Consider the following 23,166-nt stretch of genomic DNA (forward strand, 5'->3'; position numbering starts at 1 on the left):
TTATCTCACTGCAGTAAGAAAAGGTAGGGTTCGTGTCAGAGCCATCTGATTTATAATCTCCCAAACTGGTAGAATGTAAATACTGCTTACTGTAACGGCTTGCTCTTTCTACAAAGGTAGAAAGAAAGAATATCACGGTAAATAGATTACAGAAGCGCAAAGACGAGCAACAACAAAAACCCCAACATTGCTAACATGGACATTCATACACCGATGGCATTAAAATTAGAGAAAAGTGAATTTTTCACAATTTTGTCTCCATTTTGGACACCATTAGTTCAAAAGGTTGCTTCAAAATCAGAGACAACTAGGTTTGTTCTCTGCTTTAAAAGAATAGCAGAAACAGAAGGTAGGATTGAGATACTGGGGAAAAAAGGGATGAAGAGGAAGCATATGAAAATTTCCATCGGAAAATCAAAACATTCCTTTATCCCAGTATGCATACAAGCACATGTGGAAATGCATGACATTCAAAAGACTATTTAAAGTTCCACTATTAGTAGCAAAGAAAATACATGCACAAAATTAAACATTCAAAAGAAACACTTCTAGGGGAAAAAAAAAACCCTTAAACCTGTAGAGCCAAAACATTGTTGCCTATTATTACATAACCTTCCCTCCTTTTCTGTCTACCCTTAAATTATGAATACCCTGGAGTTGCAAACAATAGCACAAGGCTATTTCATGTGCCATATAAGCAAAATGTGCATAGAAAAGAAATCAATTTCATGAATAGGCCACCTTCTGTATCTCTGAAATTTTAGTAAGGTCCAACTATTCTACATATAGTGACAACAAAGTAGGTCAATGCTTTTTAAAGGACTGCTTGTAGGTGGTATGAATAACTGTTGTTTAGGATAAAATTTCTTTCACTATTTCTTATCTGCACACGTGATTACAGCTGAAGTTGCTATAAAACACTGCTTTTAAAATACTACAGTATTTTTCATATACATGAAAACATACTTATAAAACATATGGCAGGCACATTGACCTGAAAATTTACTGTATCGACTTAGTTTCATAAACATAAAAAGCTGATTTGGGAAAAGTCAGGATATAAGCAATACCAGAAAGCATATGCAGACTCCTAGACTGAATATTGTCCTCCAGAGGATCAATGTCGAAGATGGAGCCAGGATCGGTGCGCCAAACTTTAAGATCTTTTCCCAAAGCACAGAAATTGTAAGACAGACAAACAACAAAGGAAGTAAAAGCATGAAAGGAATGAGTTTTAAAAATCAGCAACCAATTTCCTTCATCTAGAAATTAACCAAAAGATCTAGATATTCACCTGAAAGGACCGGAAAGCATTAATTTCCTGCTTAAAAGAACTCAGTGCGTTCATTTTAAGCGTTGACATTATTTTAAGGAGACTTTTTCTCCCGGGTTTTCTTTTTTTGTTTTCTAAATATGACCATAGTATTTTCTTAAGTCTAAATAAATGGAAAAAAGTTAAATATCACATACCAGAGCTCTTTTCCACTAGCAGAACCAAAATCATCAGAGCTACAAGATTATTTCCCCAGTCCACCAATAGCATCCTTACTCCACGGAGATGCTGCAGTATATATCCCTATAGCTGACAGTTGGCAGTATATATCTCTACAGCTGAGAGAGGCACTACAGATCTTCCTTGTCATACAGTAGAGATCAAGTCAGTCTAATAATCAGAATCAGGGGCATAGCTCATCTTCTCCAAAATAAATTTCTACAAGCTCCTCAATTCATATAAACTCAAAAGCATCCTTCTTTCTTAATTAAAACAAAAAATGGACTCAGGTGACAAATTTAGCTGTAGAAATTTGTATTGTAGACATCTACGGTTGGGTAGAATGAAGCCCACTCTTGATGTTAACTAGTAATTCCCTTTGTCTTCCAAATATCTAAGTTTCCTGGGACACAGACTTACTGTTGATCCACTACTCCACAACTGAAAAGCATTTTTGGAATTCAATGTGTGGATTCAATAACAGTAGTAATCATAAGATCTTTGGCTTTAATTCATACAAGTTATTAATATCTCTTGAATGCACATGTCTGAACTGGATATTGAACTCATATGTGAGTTTAAGTTGTAATCACAACAGAAAAGTGAATACAGATTCAACCATGTTTTAAATAAACTTTTAACAAATTATTACAATGTTGTACAAGTTAAGAGGAAGTTTGTATCAAATGCAGGAGCAGCTACAGTGTAAATTCCTGATCTGTTCACATCAATCTAATGTATAAAATTTGTATCTGCTATGTGTAAAAATATAATAATAATTTAATCACTCCAAACCTGTTTAAAATACAACCTTGATGTAAAGTACAATCAGTCAAAGCACAAATCTACCAGATCACACCTTTTTACTAGTGGTTTGCTTCTTGGGCAGACCTGTCTGCAAGATTTACTCTATGCATTGGAAGTGGGAAAAATAACTGTCTTCCCAGCTTGGTCCTTTTGCTGGTTTGAGTGGCATCAAGCTAAATAATGGGTTGATAGATAAAGTAGAACTGTGCAGATCCCAAATATGTCACATTTCAAACTATTAATAGCCTATTAATGGAAAGGACAGAGCTAATAAAATAAATCCCATGGCTTTAGAACACATTAAATGTATGTACATTACATGTTATCTACTGCAACTCCCATAAGGTGAGGCATAGTGCGAACTCCCTCTTGACAAGATGAATAAAAGCCAACACAAAATCTTTTGATAAACTATGTACTAGTCCTAACAGTGATAAATTATGCAACTACATAAAGCACTGACGGGCATGAGAGGGGTGAGGGAACTGGAGAATGCCCAACTTTTCTTGTTTGATCATGCCTTACTAGGTAAAAACATAATAAACCCTGTGGAGAATGACTTGGGGTCATGTGCAGCAATGCGCGCTCGCAGCCCAGAAGGCCAACCATATCTTGGGTTGCATCAAAAGCAGTGTGGCCAGCAGGGCGAGGGAGGGGATTCTGCCCCTCTACCCTGCTCTGCAGTACCGTGTACAGCTCTGGAGCCCTCAGCATAGGAAAGACATGAACCTCTTGGAACAGGTCCAGAGGAGGCCACAAAAACGATCAGAGGGATGGAACACCTCTCCTATGAGGACAGCTGAGAGAGTTGGGGTTGTTCAGCCTGGAGAAGAGAAGGCTCCAGGGAGACCTTACTGCAGCCTTCCAGTACTTAAAGTGGGATTCTAAGAAAGATGGGGACAGACTTTTTAGCAGGGCCTTTTGCGATAGGATAAGGGGTAATTTTAAAGGTAAAAAATAAAGTTTAATTAGTTTTTAAACTAAAAGAGGGTAGATTTAGACTAGATCTAAGGAAGAAATTTTTGACAATGAGGGTGGTGAAACACTGTCACAGGTTGCCCAGAGAGGTGGTAGATGCCCCATCCCTGGAAACATTCCAGGTCAGGTTGGACGTGGCTCTGAGCAACCTGATCTAGTTGAAGATGTCCCTGCTCATTGCAGGGGGGTTGGACTAGATGACCTTAAAAGGTCCCTTCCAACCCAAACTATTCTATGATTTTAAGTACAGCCTCATGGCAGCGTCAGTGCAGCAGCCATTGATTTGTATTGATTTTATCCATCTCTCTAATCTGAAATAACATACATAGAATCAGAATCTTGGCAAATTACAGCACAAATTTTAAGTTCCCAGTAACTTTTGCCAATTTAAAATATCCTTATACTCACATGAGAATCATGGAGCCTCTTTAGTCACAGATCCAAGGCTCAGCTGCATTAATTTATCTTGATGGGTTTAGAATGGCTTTATCATGGTTAAAACTAGTGCCTATTTTCAAAAGCAGAGGCATTACTTTTAGCAATCAGGCATTTGAAAAAGTTGTTACAGCTTCACTGATAGTATTTTAAAAAACAAACGGACTGTAACACAGAGGTACTTCTTCTAACTGGCTGAACAACTATCGGCTAGGAAAAAACTCAAGAAAGTCACAGTTGTTTTTTTCAGTCTGCAATTTTTTTTCCTAGCTGCCAAGGATGTTCCATGAGCAGGTGGCTAACTGCTTCTTTTTAAACAAGCAGATATTATACTTGCAGTTCATTCCGAAAAAGTATTAGCTGAAATAACACTCAGGCTCACAGGTTTGTCATGGCCTGTTTCCTTTAAATAGTTGCACTATTTGTGCTGTTTGGCCGGCATGGGGAGTTAAGAGTTCCTGTGTGTTTTGATACTGGAGTGGTGATAAGTAGTACTAATATTTCAGTTACAGCTCAAGAATTCATCTCAGGGATGTTTCTAATCGTAATCTGTTTGTGCTAGGAAGCCTTCAGTTATTGAACAGAGGATTGCACTCATGATTTTTACATAGGGCTCACAGCACACGCGCAATGCAGTACAGAGCAGGAGGTTTGAAGTGCGCACTAAACGGCGTACTGCAAACTGTACAGTAAACTGCAATTGTGCAGGGGTTTCTCTCTCTCTCTTTGGCTGCACCACCTCTAGCTATGGAAGTGAGTTCAAGTGCTTGGGTCTCTACAGACAATGGATTTCTGAACAAGTTGTTGCCTTAGATCCAGAATGCGCGACCTCTGAGACCTGCATGGTCTTAAATGCACCAGTACCTTACCCAGGCAGAGCTCTCTAAACGCTCACTTCTGAGAATTGCCTGCTGACATAAGGCTGTAGCTACAGACATCTAAAAGTTGGTTATACAAAAGGAAAGAAATACACTTCTTTATGTAATAGAGACTCATTTGGAGACTTTGAGGAAAAGACTGAAGAAGCATCTGCCAGGAACGATAGAGATACAGTTAACCCTGCTTTAGGCACCGATTAGTCCATTTGACCTACAATTTCTCTGATTTTTGAGAGGTAAACTTAAAGTCAACCCTTGCTATTACTATGAATGAAGGATTTGAGAGTGCTATCTCAGCATGTTTTTCTGTTTGTAGACCCTCTGGGGCCTACACTGTTGTAAAGCACAGAAAAACAGAAAAAGGACACACCAAAAGAAAAAGAAAGGAGAAAAAAAAATTAAAATGTCAGGTTACCATTTTCTTTGCCATAGCAGGCTTGCTAAATTTTGAGAGATTTCAAATATCCGTTTTGATTTTGAAATAGTGTTTATTATAAATACCCCAAATGACATCTTAATGCAAGACTCTGTCTCTACATACAAAACTAACCTGTATTCTACTCCCTGAACACCTGGTCTTATCTTCAACCGTCTCTTAAAACATCACTTCTGAACACTGGTGTTTGGCTTACCAGAGATCTAATTAGTTATGGATCAGTTACAGCTTGAGATATTTTGTAAGTTGTGTGAAATTCTAAAACAAGAGGTAAATGGAGAATGTGCAGCTCTGGAGAAATTGCTGACTGACAAAAGGTGAAATCTCAAACTGATCTGCAACATTTAAACATTGAAATCTTGGAGAATCACAGCTTTAATCATCTGTCTTGTGTGCAAAATGAAGATTACTGCAGATATTTTGGCCTTTCTTGAAGAGTCAAAGTTCATACTTAAATAGCAATGACTATCCGTATTTGTAAAAAAATTACAGAGCAAATGACAACGTATCTCCCATTCATTCCCATCATTACTTCATTAGAAGCTGGCATTGTACCAGTTCATACTGAGAAAAGAGTGAAAATTAAATCTGGGAGTACTTCTTCTTGGTTATGATGGAAAACATAAGCAGAGGCTTTCATCTTCCCCACAGCGTTTTCAATAGCAACAGTATTTAACAACTTACCAACAATTATTCCAGGCCTTCTATCCATTTCAACAATATGTGGATGCACACCTTTATACGCTGCATCACTCACGATTTGTGTGTTTTTCCGCACCCGCTCTGTTATAGGATCATCTACTACTGGGGTGAAGCCTCTGCCCTTTGTCTTCTCAAAATCTTCATGGTATTTTACCTACGAAAACAAGAAGAATTACATTCTTCCCCAAGCTGCAGCTGACAGCAAATACTTATTCTATGCAAGAATGTATACGTGTTTGTTTTATAAGGCACTTATATTCTTTGGGTTTGCACCATAATAGAATTTTTACACACATGAGACAGGCTGGATAGCCAGCCAAGTCTTTTCTATCTATCTCCCTAACTAGATTTCCAGATATTTTATTATAATTTTGCATTTGTTTTCCTTTGCCACAGAATTCAGCATTAACTCAAGCAGCAAAGCATCATCTTACAGGCACACAGGACAGGAAAAGCCCTCAGGAGGTCATCTGATCCAGTCCTTCCTTCTGTAAGATAGGATAGCTCTCTACTGATATAGACAACTACATCTCTCAGTAAAAAGTGTTCCGGCGGTAATAGTTGTAAAGAACACGAGTATTTTCATTCACTGAGAATTTTGATTATATGCACAATTTGATGCAAAAGGTACTCTTTTACTTTTTTGTTTTATCATATGCCAGCTGGCTTTAAACATAGGTTTTTAGAAAGAATTGCAGTTGTTCTAAGCAGCCTGCTTTCAAAAAAATAAAAAAAAAGAAAAAAAAAAGAAACTAAAACCAAGGACATCAGGGTAGAAAGTGTTATATAACCAAGTGTTGGAACAAAACCAGTATTAGTAAGGGTTATGAAGTAGTATCCCTGATTATGCATATTTACTTTTTAAATAGTCTTAATCATCAAAGAATTAAATTGAGAAACATTCTCACACAAGCAAATGCACACATAACAACTCATTCCAAGAACAAAAGCCACGCAGAAACCAGGAACGTGCACAGGCACAAGGTGAAGTGTGTCACCTAATCCAGTCAAACTGTGTGATGCTCAAATGAGGTGTGTACTTTTTTAAAGAAAAAAGCCAACCAACCAAACAAACAAAAGAACAGACATTTAACTGTTAGAAAACTGTTTATTAGTATATTGAAAATGTTCATTACAGTCATATGCAGTTAGCAAACACTCCCTCAACAGGCATAAGAAGCAAATATTCCTTCCATAGTTGAGCATAGAGTTTCATTAGTTACCTATATTAATGGAAGGCAAAATCCAGTGGAAGTCAAGTGCCATTCCTTAGTATACTCTAGTTATAGGAATAAAGTACCCTACCATTGAGATGTTGTTTTGTGTTTCTTTGACATGCCTTAGCTCAGGTGTGTCTAGAAGCACACTACATCTACCTTTCATCTGCCTTTGATCACTGCTGTACTTGACCTGCAAAACAGCAACAACAGCACACATGAAGTTTTTGTTTACAGTAGAAAGGACGGTGAGAATCACCATGCAACGGTATCCTTTCCGAATCACAACATTTTTCTTGTTTCTTTCTTTACACTCATTTTCTAGTGACTTATTTCAGAGAGAGGATACAGATGAGTTAGTAAATTTGTAAGGCCAAAGGGCACGTTTATTCCATCAGTCACTTACTCAGAAAAGTAGTATTTACCTGAAAGCTGAAACTCTTGACAGTTTAAATGACATAAGTGAAACAATTCATTTATCAACTGAAAAATAAGATAAATAATAAGAAAACACCACTGTGACTTGGACATCTTTAAAACATATTTGTATGGCTGATGATAAGCTACCTTCTTATTGCCCAGACAGACCTAGATTCTGTCATCAGTCTGCTTCCAGGTTGGGATCAGCATGAGAAGCCCTTTGTCCCCAGGGAATTCAACTCTTACAAGCGGATTAGTGCTGTGGCAGCCTTCTTACTCCTGCTCAGTAGCTAGCCCTGGCTAGCACCACAAAAGCAACATGTCTGGGACAAATCTGAATATGCTGTTTTCAAAGAGAACATTTGGGCTCTGTGTTTTGTGCATGACTAAGTACAGAACCTCCTACGTCACATTTCTCCCAGTTAGCTTCTTTTGTGGCATTTTACAGGCTTGTAAAGATGCAAGGTTAGCTATCTGTTAAAAAAAAACCCAAAGAAAAAAACACACAAAAATAACCACACTAAAAATTCCAAAACAGTAAAAGTACTTGGTCCTGCTTGTTGGTTCTAGAGTGAGTACTCTTACAGTTTCTTCTGGCTGGGTGAACTCTTCTACTGATGGACTTTCTTAGCTCCTACATTGCATTGTAACCTGTGTACTGAGTGTTAGTAAATATTTTAGATTTATCTATACATTCACACTCAAAGTACTACCTCTCAAATCAGTTGTGCAAATCTATTTCAACATGCATTTGTGATGAGAGAAACCAAGTACTGAAATTGTCTAATACTCCTTAAAATTACATTAGCTAAGTATGAAAATATGAGTCTTGCTGTCTATGTTTCATAGGTAAGCTTGAGGTAATTTACAGAGAAACAGAAATATATGGTACTGCATATTCTTCAAGCCCTGTTTAATTAAACAAAAAATTTTCTTATTCAGCTACATATGCTTTTGACCATAAGGCATTTTCTGGACAGAATAATTATAGCCAACACAGTTTGTTTTTCATCTACTGCTCGGTAACATAGAGGAGTATTTACCCCTGTAAATCCTGAAAAACAAAGTGAAGGAGTCACTTGGAAAAAAAGGCTTAATTTTCAGAAATTTAAAAAAAAATTATTTAAAGTCTAGAACTGTTGGGAAGTTTCCCTCTTATTTTTAATCATGCACCTCAAAACTAACTGACTTTGGTAAATATGCATGAGCATTTTAAGAACATACTTAAGACATATGTAGTTACAAGGTCAGATTCTGTTCCTTTGTCTTTAGACAAATCCTCTGACAAATCCAACCTACTTTACTTTTCCCCCTATACTTAGTTCTAAAGTGTTCACTACTATTAATTCTCTTCTGCCACCTTGAGACAGTGACTCTCCACGAAACCTGTTCCATTTACCATCTGCAGAGGCTTTGTCACTGATGTTGTTTCAGTGTTGAGGACACAGACTGTAAAGTAACTAGTCTGGTCCTTTACTTCACCATGCTGTTTTGACTTCTTCCTTGCTTCTTATTAGAACTGTTTGCTGCTTCTTACACCACTCTAGTGGTGATTAAAAAAAAAAAAAAGAAAAAAAGGTAAGTAAAAAAGTAAATGGATGACTATATGCTTCCATGCTTTGAAGCAAAAAAAATTAAATTTGCACTAAAGTTAAATTCTCTTTCCTTTGTTCTTTACTGTAATTTACTCCTGCAGTCTAGAAACTAAAACTTGGTAACAAGAGACAAAGATTCTTGAAAGAATGACTGACCTCTACTGACTTTCTCCTTGAAAAATACTGGTCCCAATGCAAACACTTTTTTTTTTTTGCAAGAATAATCAGGCAAGTCTGATATTTTTGTTGCTCATATGCATGGTGCACGTGCTCAAAGAATAAAAAAAAAAAATCCATTCAGTGGATGAGGCAGTTAGATTCATTTGACGCATCAAATCTAAATGGAAAAGCATATCCTTGTTATATCCCTACAATGACTGAAAATCTAAATGACAAAAAGATTCAAAGAACTTGCCGAGCTGATATTGTCTTGATTCTTCTTGACTCTCTCTATCTCAGGAGTGACACTCACAGCAGTAGCTTTGCCAGGCTGCTCCCTGTAGTGAACCTATTATTTAACAGAATAAAATGGTACATACTATTTCAGCTAAAGCAATATCACATTGTATTACATTAAAATGTGTGATTTAAAAGGTCATCCAGGAAACAACTGAAAAGCTAAAATGCATTTGAAGTTTATTAAAGCTCATAAAACTTGATTCTTGAAGCATAACCTTGAATTCTTTCTGTATAGTCTTCCTATTAATGCATTTGTGAGGATACGTACACACATATGCACACAACATCTTGACATTTACCACACTGGTCTTTGGCAGTATAGAGAAATACTTATATTTGGAATGAGGTAAGCCACAAATAATGCAGTAAAGTCAAGCAAAGCAAATGAAAAAAATGAATTTCAGCAATGCCCACTGTAAATGTATATTTGTCCAGACATAGAGATTCCATAAGGATACCATCCGTGTTCTAACTTTTATAATCTATATATTCAAAGGTGATTAAACACAGGGGGTGCAATACATCAGGCAACTGCCAATTGAATCCAGCTGCCTACATTTCACCATGTGTTTATTTAAATGTACTGTTAGGACTACTCCTCTATCACTTTTTTTACAAAATACACTTGTAGCAATGATGCATTAACCAAATGCACACTCAAGGCAGGATCAGCATCTAAAGAGGATAAAGGATAGGATGTTGGTGTTGACAGACCAACCAGTCAAATGTCAAGCCTGGCTCCAAATACTGGGAAGTCAGATATGGTACACATTTAGTACGTAACTAGAGGTTCCTGCATGATTTATGCCATTCGATACAGTTTTATGTAAAAGAAGTGTTTCCATACAAACTTTTTTTTTTTTAACAAGCTCTTGGTTTTGTGTGATAAGGATAACTGTGCTGATACATTATGCTCATAATTCTGCAGGGCACTGTGGAACTAATATACATATTGTTCAAGCAACTGTCTTCCCATACAACACAGTTTTGGTCTGTCCACATCAACATATTCCAATTGAAAAATTAACATCTTATAAAAATGATGGTAAGCTATCAAATGGATTAAGCTTGCAAACTGACATTTGTAAAGATAAAATGATTATTCAAGACTTAATGTTTCTAGAAACATCTGAAGTTAGAGAATCTTTGCCCAAAGCTATTCCAGTGACCTGAAAGAGAATTTAATCTTTCCAATGAAATTTGCACAACACAAAAATCGGTGAAATGTAAACACTGATGTGAATAGAACAACTGCACGGACTGCCATGAATCACTTGGGAAAACAGGTTTCTTTGAACAGCGTGCATTTTAGGAGAGCTACATATATCAACATAAATCCAGGAATAAATAGCATACACTTAAATTAGAAGGACAGTATTCTTGAACATTGTAACTCTAAATTAATTTGGGGAACATGGCAGAAAACACCCCAGGGAAACACTGTTTGTAGCCCCATGAAATATGGCTGCTGATGGCTGTTCCCTGTGAGAACGGCCGGTCTCTCAAAGACTCAGTATCAAGGTACAACCTCAGCAGTGCAGGAAGGCAGCAGCACACTCCAAAAGCCCTTACCTTCTTCCCTGTGCTCCTGCAACCAGTGACTTTCTAATGGTCGTGTCAGCCATTAAATACTAAACTCTGATAGGAAGGTTATTGAGGAACCAGAAAAAGACAGGTAAGAGAGCTGGAGTTTGACTACAGTCGTAGCCAATTTTTTACAAAGCAAATTAAAAAAAAAAAAAAAGCTGGAAAAGGTTATTCCGTTTAAAAAAAAAAGAGTCCAGATTTCCTGCAAATATCCAAGACAGAGAGTAACGTTTCAAAACATTGCAGCTATTTCTTTAAACAAATATGTGATGCTTCATGTGCCATTTCCCAACCCAAGCAATGGCTTTTCACAATTGCGTTCTAAAAGAGAGTTTTCAAGTAATTCCATTACTGAGCCTGCACCTAACTAAAGAAAAGGCACAGCTTCTGGAGGCAGAACTTTGTACTTATCCTCTGCACCCAAAAATTATACAAAGGATTAAACGAGAGCAACTTCCCATGCTGACATTCTCTTGATTCCTCTTGACTCTTTCGATCTCAGGGGTGACACTCACTGGCGTAGCTTTGCAGAGCTGCTCTTTGTACTGAACCTAGCAAACATGGCAGACGATATTACACAGAGGCTTCCAAGTAACAGAAATACAACAGTGTGTTAGACATCATTAAGGAGCACACTGCATTTGGGTGAAAAATACCATTCCTTAATAATCAATCACATCTTTCCACATGATACTTAGTACTCACCCTCTTGCAGTTCTATTTCAGACAGAGAAAACTGATCACTCTCATTGATGTTAATCAAAGTGCAAGGCTAAGGAGTTATCATTTTACCATTAACTGACTAAATTAGTCTTTGTGGGCAAACAGGAACTAGCACAAACATCACAGACATATTCACCAAGGCACAAACACATTTAATACAGCAGAGAAAAGTATGCAAGCAATGAAAATGGGGCACACATTGCTAATGTTCTTCTGGTTTTCTTTAGCTCTCCTTAGTTCAGGTGGATCAGAAATAGTTGTTGCTTGCTGAATTTCCTCCTTGTATTTAATCTGCACAATAAATATTACAAAATATTAACAATTTAAAGATACAGACAAGCACTAAAATACAACAAACATTTTGTAATCTCTCCCTTACACATACTGCACAGCTAGACCACACTTACCAACACTATTAACCTGAAAAGGGAGAGTTATACTTGGTTCTAAAACAGGCTGCTAGGGTCTCCAATGCATCTTGTCTGATATGGTAAAGAAGAGAGTGCATGTAACAAGTCTAGTACAGCGGGAGTATACAACACATGGGATTGTGGCTATACTGTTGGGCTTGACCATCTTAAAGGTCTTTTCCAACCTAAATGATTCTATGACTCTATGACAACTGGGATGCTGCATATACTACCTGGAAATCTGTATCACTCTGACAATGACTTGTTCTTGCTATTATCTTGCTATGGAGTCTACCAGTCCATTTCAGAAACAAAACATTTCACAGATGTGTTCTTAAAAGGGTGGATGACTATAAAATCTCATTCAAGTTCTCTCAAAACACACACAGCCACATCAGGGAGAATGAAGATGTTTGGATAGATGATGCCTTTGAAGATGCTGTCAGATATTTACTGTTGCTTTTGCCACATTTACTCTCTTCTAAACAGCAGTATGTTTGGATATGGTAGACTCCATAATTTGAAAGATGCACAGAACTAGAATTTCTTCAATTACATAGCATATGTACCAAAACTGAAATTCAACTAAATGAGAAAGAATTTTAAGGTGGATGTGGTACTGAAAAGAAAGGCATCTATTTTCTGGTTTTCCATATGCCATCCAAAAGGGTCATCTTCGAGAAATCTGTGCATTGCCTTTTTCTTACTGTTTTTTACTAAATACCTGTCCAAGATTCAGCACGCTCAGCTTCAAATCTCTTATGCCAGTGTAAAACAAACAATACTTGTAGACCATGCCATCCTTTACAGTGACATGGCATGCTTTCTTTTTCTTTACAATGGTAATAAAACGGCAAAATTCACAAAAACATTCAAAATTGTGTGTGCAGTGATACATAATAGTTGGAAACATTTTTCATTAGCAAGACTCAAAGTACTTTAAGAACAAGGGAACAGCACAATGAATCAATTTGTACAGTTTAATATTAATGTGGCATACGAAACTTCTGTTAAATACATTTTAAGGCTTGAAAAATCAAGGACTTGAAAATCAGAAAATGACACAAGTAACTTAAATGTAACCTTAGTTCTCCCCCTTGTACAAATACGCTCCATATATAGCTTTTAATATATTTTATACTACTTCATTCTTTTCCTCTTTAAGTGCTTTATAATCTTCTTTATCTATTACCAAAAGCTGTGTTTCCCAAGAGAATTCTGCCTCATTCATTACATATAATCAATGACCCTTATTTAGTGAGTAGTTTGCATATGGACCATGACTGATTTATTTTTTTTAACAGCTCTAAGATCCAGCTTTGATGACAGAATTACTGATTTCTATGTTGCTCCTCACTAAAGCATCTCAGTTTTTCACACACATTAATTCACTAATTTTGCTGTGAAAGGAGGACAAAGGGAATTGTGACAAGGAAAAGTACTATTTTTACTAGAGACCCCAGACAAGTAACAGCTAATCTGGTTACATAAGCAAAAAAAAAAAAACAACACAGGATTATATAGCACCTGCCTGTCTTTCCCCACTTTTGGCCTCTCCACTTCGTCCATGACCAAGCCCTTCTACACTTTCAGTTCCTCATCCCTGACCTTTTTTTTCCCCAAATCCACTGTACCAAATGTCACTTAGTAGATAATTTTCAACTCTCTTCTCCAAGACATGGTACCTCTGGGTATGCCAAATTTTTTAACACAGACAAAACAACTTATTTTTCTCTAAGCTCATACTTGGAAGCTGCTTTTGCTGAAATTTATAAATAAATAAATAAAACCAAACCAGCCCAAAGCAGAGACGAGGAATGGAAAATTTCAGTCCAGACAGTTTAGGACTGGCAGATGTACTAAACCACTAGAAAAAGGGTCTTTTAATAGAGACTATTAGGTAAGCTTAAGAATTGGCAGTGTTACTAGTCCTTAAAATGCTTCAAAACATCCATTGCTTGAGTTTTAATCAGGCCCCAGCTTTGTGGTGTTCACTGACATATCATAGGGGTTCATGGATTTCACACAAACAAAAACACAATTACCATCTTCCCCCAAAAGCCTTCTTCCCAATGCTGTGTCTAGCCTTGTCTGTCCCTCAGTATAAACAAGTTTTTAAAAAAATCCTCTTAGTTATTTGTAACTTCTCTGTTCAGGTTCAGTTACAGTCCATGGGTCTGATGTTTGCTTTTAAAGTTCTGTGAGATCTTGACTCCAACTATTTAGGAGGTTTCTCTTCCCAAACTAATCATCACAAAAGATGAGATGAGCTCAACCACCTTAGCTGTCACCACCTTGTTTTTTAGGATTTGAATACAGACTGTCCTGAGCTTTGTCTTCAAAATATGTCATCTGGAAGAATTTGATCACTTTCAGAACATGATGCAATAGATGTTTTTGCATGGTTTGGTTGCACAGTGAGTGTTATTTTGGTTTGGTGTTCTGGGTTATTTTGCACTGCAGATGTGCTTCACATTCCTTCATTTCATTTAGCTCAGCAGATAGTTTTAAAACTGTCCCAAGTCCTTCTGACTAAATTCAAAGATATGTGTAAAATGTTTAAATCCGATGGAGTCAAAATTGGTGTAATTTACCCTTCCTTTGGGACTCCTGTAAATTACACAATATACGTTCCCTCTTCCTGACATGTAATTTAAAACTTTCTTGCACATTGCCTTTAAATTTGGCACTCTACAATTTTAATAAATATTATACGAGACTTAAGTCATCTCAAGTATACTACATGTAATAAAATATCTTTTGTAAAATAGTAATTCTACACGCAGACTAGCAAGGTAAAGGCCATGCTACTTACATCATACCACTAAACCGCTAATGCATTTTGTGTTTCTCTTGATACACTTTTGTTCCAAGTCTGTTTACTAGCATACTGATGCATCTTTCATTTTCCCCTCTTCACCACTGTTCAGGATTTCTAAAACAGCAAGAGCACTGCATATTATTTTTCCATTTCCCTTTGAAAGGTACTGAGGAAAAGCATTACAGTAAGACTACTCCTAATAAGCCTCTGTGTGTGTCTGACTATTGAAATAAATGTCCGTGGTAACTGGAAATGAACTAGGCAACAGGAGATGAGGGTTTTGTTTCTAGAACACCAGTACAAAACTGGCTAAAAGAAACCTAAACACATAATTGCACGGGAAGGGGGGGGACACACAAAAAGAACCAAACAACAACAAACACACCCCCACCTCAAATCAAGAAAACCTACAGCTTCCCAACCAGAAACACTATTTTAGGACTTAGGACACATGGTAACTTGCACTGACATGATAAAACATGATGAATGGAGCAGAGAAAAATTCCAAGGAAAATATGAGTTTTTCAAAATTTTACGGAAATTCCTTACCTGACCTTACTTTGGTGGGGAATGCAGTATTTAACACTACTTGGTAGGTAATTCTAATAGAATAGGTGCCCAGAGTCCCTAATTTGGATTTCAACTAATAGTTAAACACAATCTAGTGTCTTGTCTATGTGTTACTTTCAAACTTTTTTTTTTAAAAAGCATCTAATCACTGGAAAAGTCATGTCACAAACATAAAAATGGCTCCAGAGGACTCTGCACCAAAAATTCCAAACAAGTGACCACTGCAGCTACAAGTGTTTTCTTGCTTGGCAGTCAGTTTTTCACTTTTTTCCAAGTTTTGTCACATATTTATCAAAAGAGCATGTTCTACTTGTAGAAAACTCTCATTCTTATATTTTATTTTCAGTTGCCCATTAAAGTGCCAAAGACATTGGGCACCCATAGAGAAACAACATCAGTTCAGAACCAGTCTCATGAGATCCACAGATCGACTTGTCATCAGCATGTAAAGAGGCACAAATCCTCCACCTTTTCACATAGCCCAAGTCTGGACATTCATTTTCCTGTTCCTGAAGTACAAACTGTACCAACCTCTAGGTAATACATGCAGACTCTACAGGAACTTTACAGATTTTTCTTTTTTGTGGTACGATATTTTGCTAAATTGCAAATTACAACTGCTGTTCAGCCTGTCATATCAGGAAATACACTTCATGTTTCTCACTCTTGAAAGACAAAACTCTTTCCTCAAATACTTAGTTCAAAATTTCTCTTGTTTTTCATGATGCTTCAATTTGAAACTCTACCTTGGACACAGAAGAGCTACACTAGAGTGGAGCTCTAACTCTACTAGAATGGACCTCTATATCCAAAATCCAGTGGAGTAGTATTTGAATGAGATATGTGATATGAAAATGTAGAATTTTTAGTAAACAAGATGGAAACAAATTTTACCATGATTTACTCACATAAGAATAATTAATAACACTTACGGAACTAATATTCTGTTGATTTTTCTTTACTCTTTCAATCTCTGGAGTCTCTTTTACAGCTGTGCCAGCTCCTACTTCCTTCTTATAAAACACCTTCATTTCCCCAAAAGAAAAAGTAATTATGAGACTGTTAGCAATGCAAGTACAAGTTCTCATAAAAGGGCTGGGCAGTTTTCCAAGTTCCAAATTGGTCTGACTATAAATCTTGCTAAGAAAGCAAATACTTTAATTTTTCATAAATCAGACCAATTATCAATAACTACAATAACATTCTGTTTGTTTTTAGCTGTAACCCAGACAATCTATTATCATCCTTTAGACTGACCTCAAACATTTGTTAGTATTTGTTTTAGCTTTGGAAATAATATTCAAATTTAGATCATAATCTACAAACATTTACAAATGCAACTATATGCTTGAATAATCTCACTTATTTCAATGTAATTGAACGTGCATGTACATGCATGATTTGAATCCTGTTTTTAATCTTCATATCTTAAAATACTCTCAGAAGTGAACATATATTATTATTATTTCTAATTTAACAAACTAGAAAATTAACATATTCAGGACAAACTAAACAGAACAGACAGAGCCACAATCCAAGTCACGCTTTTTTTTTTTCTTTTCATCTAAAAACAAAGCTCACTTCTGAAAAGATGCACATGTTTTTTATATGATTCTCCTCTCTATTTCAATTGTTTCAGTAAAGGACAAAACACAAAGTGCATCAGTAGAATCAATTAGTCAAAGTTACTGAAAGAGACAGTAAATAACTGCTCCACAAATTCCAAAGGTGGGTATAATTTAAATAACCATGGAGCACCAGTTCACACTGCAAAATTCCTAAAGAATTTTTATTTGAATTTCAGTATTTGGTGTCACAGCTGTTGCCATTCCAGTAAGTATTTCCAGGCTATTAGTATAAAAACAAGTCTGATCCTGGAGTTTGTGAAATAAATCTTTACGATTTAGTATTTCTGCCCTTCTTAAACCAAGATTTATTTAGGGTTTTTTCCTATCAATAAACCTTAAACAATAAAACATAATTCTTGATGCATTTTTCCTACTTCGTTGAAGTTCTCTGTAACCTAGGGTGACCAGTACTGCCAGATATTCTAGAGAAGAGTTATTTATGTCCACAACTCAATTTTTAAATATTCAGAACAGCTTTAACAATTTAGAATTTTGTTCTACTCTGTGAGAACAGAGACAGTTTATGAGTAAGAACTTGAAAATTCTTCTGCACCAACATGTCAGTACAAGGTAGAAAAATTTACACAGTGGACTGAACTAAAATATACTTTTTTCCTCTACCAAAGAGGGAGTGGTAAAAAATGTTGGAGCTGGGAATTTTCTATGAGAGAGATGACTCTGCAGTAAATACCATATCGTAAATCATCTGCCAAATGAGCTATTGAGCTAAAAGCAGCAGTGATCTTATCGGCAGAGCTAGCCACTTTTTTTGTCCCATAAGACAGGAAAATACCTGAGACAAAATCCAAAAATCAGAAGCCTATTAGAGGCCATTAATTTTTTTTATATTGGGGCTGCTCCCAGCTATATCTTAACTTAGTAAAAAGTAACTTACCTTTAAAATCTAAATTGCACAGAATACTGAAAGATGAAAATGTGGAGAAAGGAAAAAAAAAAGATAATTTGATCAGAGCTATGAACTGCTTTCTTACACTTGGAGGATCCAGTTCAGAAACAGAAAAAGGATGATCATGAAATAAAGCAAACACCCATTACCTCAAAGACAAAATATTTTTATTTCATATTATCTTGTACACTAACAAGGAGGATAATGGTCAGCCGTGGCACTGAAAGCTCAGACTGGCCTACAGGGCCGCGAGGGCTTCAGATGCGTCAGAGCCTTGTCATGGCTTAATTAAGTAGCGGAAGGTTATTATGTGCCTGGTATCTAACGGTTAGAGAGTCCACAGCGCCAGACGCACTGACCGACTTGAGGACTTTTTCGAAAGCTATCAAAGGCTGGCGCGGGGAGGAAAGCAGGTCAGTAGAGGCTAGCTTGGATCTCCTCTGTCACACGGCTTCGGCGTAGCGTGTTAGGATGACAGTGACACGGGACGCGGTGCTAATCACCGTCACACCGTGCAGCAGAGCACCATTCAAAACCAAAAGATTACAGGCAACAAAATTGGGGTCAGTGGGCCTGTCAACAGCTCCTGTTAGAAGGATATAGCTTTCAGGTGCTCCCATCTGAAGGAAGAAAAGGAGAAGGTAACGGCTGGAGGACGTTACAGGAGGGACCGCTGCCTAGAGCCGCCGCAGAGACATTTCTTTTCTTCTCTCCCCACAGGCTCTTACTCCCCCAGCGAAGCCACAGGGATATGGGATAGCTGCAGGTAAACACCTCTGAGGAAAACTAATTGACCTTGGACTCGTGTGGAGTTGGAGAAGCTGAGAATATCTCTCAGCAAAAGAACCACTTCTGTGTCAGATAAATTTTAAGTAACTTACACTCCTTTCTCTCAAATCATTGGCATTATTAGTATTACTTAGTCTGCCATAAAAAACTGACACTAACTGGATAGACTTTGGTTCTGGAGGCTGTATTTACTCCTCCTCTTCTCTGTTATATTACAATCAAAGCTAGGATTACAAACAGCAGAATTAATGGGCCCAAAAAGGAAATGGAACTGAATGCATCACAAACTGGGCAATTTTAGAAATCTAAGCTCCTAATTTATATTTAGGGATAAACTGAAACTTAATTCTAGCATAAAATTTTAAAATATATCCAGTATGACATAAAATCATTAGACATATATATTTATGAAACCTGACCTGTTCTAATTTTATACCCAAATCTTGATGTTCTGTACATATGATAGGAAACAGATGAAAAATCTTACATGCACAGTAACTAGCCTTAGATTTTTTTTTTCTTTTAAATAAAGTACTTCCTGGGGCTTGATGGAAAACGAAAAAAATATCTTCATTTAAAAATAACTGTGGCTTGGCAAGGTGGTACAAGAGGTTTAGCAAGTCAAAATAACAGTGTCACCCCTAGAAAACCTGGGTATTTTTTTTAACTGAAAGAAATGAGTGATACAGCTTTTGCCAGGAAAATTATGCAAATGGTTCAAAGAACATTTACTCATAAGTTCCCTATTTCATGCTGCAGCACAAGAGAGTCTATTTAAACTGAAAAATATCAGAAAAGTTGCAAGCGAAGAGAGAACCACTACTACTCACTGAACTGATGTTTTTCTGAGTACTTTTTATCCTCGCCATCTCTGGAGTGTCTGGGACAGCAGAATAGTTACAGAGCATCTTCTCTGCTTCATCTTTGTACATTTTCTGAAAAATAATTTTAAAATGTCTATTTCCTGCTTTCTCGGCCTCAGAATATCCAAATCGCCACAAAATATTTTTACTGATGATGAGTCTCAACATCCTTGTACAATATTTATTTCAACCTCTCTCCTCCATGATACTACTATCATTGTCTGTGTGGGACACCTGACACTGAAAATATCTTTTTTAATATGTATGTGTGTATATATATGCTCATATATATTATATATTTTCCCTTCACTGTCAGGATATATATATCCTTCTCATTAGGTAATATAAAAAGACCTGAAAGTAGATATAAACAATTAAATCCAATTTACATGGCATGACAGGCCTCAATACAAATAAGAATCAGGCTGTAAGATTTTTTACCACATGTAAATTAATCTATTGTGGGTATGAAATCCTCTGAAGAGCCAGAGAAGAAGTATTTTGAGCAATGTATATCAAGCACTCGTTGTTGCACAGAACTAAAACGTTCAGCCTTTGAACTATGCCTACCTGGCTTGCTATTTCTGAAGCCCTTTTGACCCGCTGTATTTCAGGAGTGTATGGACCAACTTGCATCCCTTTTCCTATAATTTCAGTCTCCAGATCCTTTTTATATTCTTTCTGAAGAAAAAAAGAAGGAAAAAAACCCATAAATAATGCTACAGTTATTTGTACATGTTGTCTTCAAAGCTATTTTGATAGCACTGGTAAGACTTTAAAATAAATTCTTCTATTTCTTAAATTTCATTTTTTTGTTGTGCACTACTTATTCTTTTTGGCCCAAGTATGTTCAAGAAGATTTTATGCTTTTAACATCTCATTGTGGTTTACTTCCAAAGTAATCTTAAGAGATTCATTCTGTACTCACCTGGCTTACAATTTCAGAAGCTTTTTTGGCTCGTTGTATATCAGGGGTATCCATGCCCACTCCCATTCCCTTTCCTTTAATTTCATTCTCCAAGTCTTTCTTGTATTCCTTCTGAAGAGAATAGCATTGGAAATATGTCTGACAGACAAATTCTTAAATTGTTCCTACTTTAATCTACGATTCCACTGAACAGCATTCTTAAGACACCAAATAACTTTTGATTCAACAGCATTAGCTTTGTAGAATCTATCTATGAGACACCTATGCTGTAGCCGCTGACCAGTTAAAAAAATATTTTAACAGACTGCTTACTTCAAATCTGATGTAGCCTTTCACATCTACCTGTCTTTGCAGCTTTGGCAGCTGCAATCCAAGACACATGTAGATAAGACTTTCTCCCTCAGCTGTGCTTTGCAAGACTAGGGTCATAAGGCTTAAGCATCTCTCTGTTTATCATTTGGCTATAACTAAACAAGTAGCTATTTAGACCTAAAAGCAGTAGGGCCCCCATCTACTGAGCACAGCCCAGTCCAGGTGTGGTTCATGAGGAACAAGGGCCGCCTGCAAAAGATGACAGAAAGGTCAAAATTCTGGGAAGTCTTAACTTTCCCCTGTACACTGAGTATGCAACTTTTAGACTGCGCAGCACAACAGGTTAGGTATTTGGTGAAATTTGTGGTATTGCTACTGCCTAGATTGGTCACCACCTGGAATTCTCTATGACAATAATCTGTTGCATTCTGCCAAATGGAAAGCTTGCAACAGGTACCGTACTGACCATGCTTGCAATTTCAGAGGCTTTCTTGGCTCGTCTTATCTCAGGAGTATCCGGACCAACTTGCATACCCTTCCCTTTAATTTCAGTTTCCAGGTCTTTCTTGTATTGTTTCTGTGAAGATAAAACTTCATACATTATATTCACAATATCCAGAGAGTTACAGGTAGACTTTTGCACAAGAGATCCAATTTAGGATTTGGAGTCAATCAAAAATTTCAAGAGTCACAACTCTCTTGGCAAGCTTTTGTCAGGAAAACACATTAAAAACTACACGAGGAAAACTTGAGGAGATATTCGCTGAATGTGAATTCACTGAATTAACTCTACCACTGGTCTTTTAATTTGGTAGAGGGTGGGGGGAAATCAGTCCATACAGGTTGCTACAATTATCCTGTAAAGTAAAGGGGAAGTTTACTGTTCTGTCCTCTGCAGAACACCGTGTAATAAGCTGGTACTTGCTGCCAGCCTAATTGAAACCCATTTTACTTTTAAGAAAATATTTTATTTATGAAAAGACTAAGTGTAAGAAATTTAATACCATACAGAATTGTTTCAGTGAATTTTCAGAGCAGGAAGTTGTAATTTATTCATTTAAGAGGTCTTTCCTGAACCACAGCCATTAGGCAAGTGGCAGTACTCATCCTTGATTGCTTTTTTTTCCTCATAACATAAATTATGAATAACCAATAAACAGGAAACAAAATGAATATTTTATCTTCAGCTTACCCAAGCAAGGATATATTTCTTCAGTTCATCAGCAAATGATATTAAAATGTAATACTGAAATATTGTACATGATAGTTGTACTTTTTTTTAAAATAAAAAATTAAAAGATTCTCAGGCAGTGTTATTTCCGCTACTATAGTAGTAATCATTCTTTTTTTATTCTAGTTTACCTCTGCCTGTAGAAAACAGGTTTGGGGTTTTTTTTCCAAATAAATATATATAATTAAAAAATAACTCTTACTTTTCTTGATAATTATTTTTTAGGTTGTATGTTAGTTAGAAAAAAGAAGGAAAATATCCTTCTACTCCATGCAATGGTCTCATCACTTACAAGAACAAGAGCAAGAAGACTTTCAGTCTTCCATCTCTGTCTCACTCTGATGTGGAAAGAAACGTAACAAAACAACTCTCTACCTTACAAACCACAGCTTTTTGCAAAAAGTGTAAGTTAACCTCTAAGAAGACATCATGCCACTTCATCTCTGATAATTCTTCCTCATCTGGTGGAATAGCAGATGTTTCCTCCCAGCCTCATATTGTGTAAAACACCAAGGAAAAGATAATCCTGGGAGTTACAGCTATATATTCCTGTACTTATTTACAGTGGTCACATTGGCCCTATGCATGGCATTCCCTCTGATTCTTATGGCTATGTATGTATATGTGTGCAAATAAACATATACATATACACATACATATTAAGTGAATATAAAATATATATATATATAAAATATATATATTACTCTGAAAGAAAGGCTCCCCAAGTGCATGAAGTGCAGAATGAGCTTTGCCTTCCCTCTTCCATCCCCACATCCTCCAGCCCCACCGCTGCTTCCCAGGCAGTCCATGCAAGCTCATCCACAGGAGCTGCGGCAGTGCCAGATTTGGATCTTGCAGCTCTGCTGAGCTCATGGGCTTGCCAAGCACATGAGTTCTTCAGGGTGGTCTTCAAGAGACAGTACACAGATCAGGGAGTCTTCCACTTCCACTCCCAGCCCTTCACAACTGAGTAGATCG

General features: G+C 36.8%; 1 protein-coding gene across 2 annotated transcripts in view; it reads right to left on the minus strand.

Annotated features, from left to right (window-relative positions):
• LOC309402900 (LIM zinc-binding domain-containing Nebulette) overlaps nucleotides 1-23,166 on the minus strand; it is a gene marked incomplete at its 3' end in the record, with an annotated part of 280,892 nt that overhangs the window by 25,688 nt on the left and 232,038 nt on the right. The window contains exons 5-6 of one of the 2 annotated variants that reach the window (XM_081996865.1): nucleotides 5,711-5,882; nucleotides 1,071-1,163 (exon numbers count right to left, since the gene is read on the minus strand). In XM_081996865.1, the coding sequence (XP_081852991.1) occupies nucleotides 1,071-1,163; nucleotides 5,711-5,882 (265 nt within the window). The remainder of the gene's footprint in view (nucleotides 1-1,070; nucleotides 1,164-5,710; nucleotides 5,883-23,166) is intronic. The other variant, XM_081996866.1, reaches the window with a different exon arrangement.

The sequence above is a fragment of the Phaethon aethereus genome (genome assembly GCF_964289735.1).
Source record: "Phaethon aethereus genome assembly, chromosome: 2".
NCBI classification, from domain to species: domain Eukaryota; kingdom Metazoa; phylum Chordata; class Aves; order Phaethontiformes; family Phaethontidae; genus Phaethon; species Phaethon aethereus.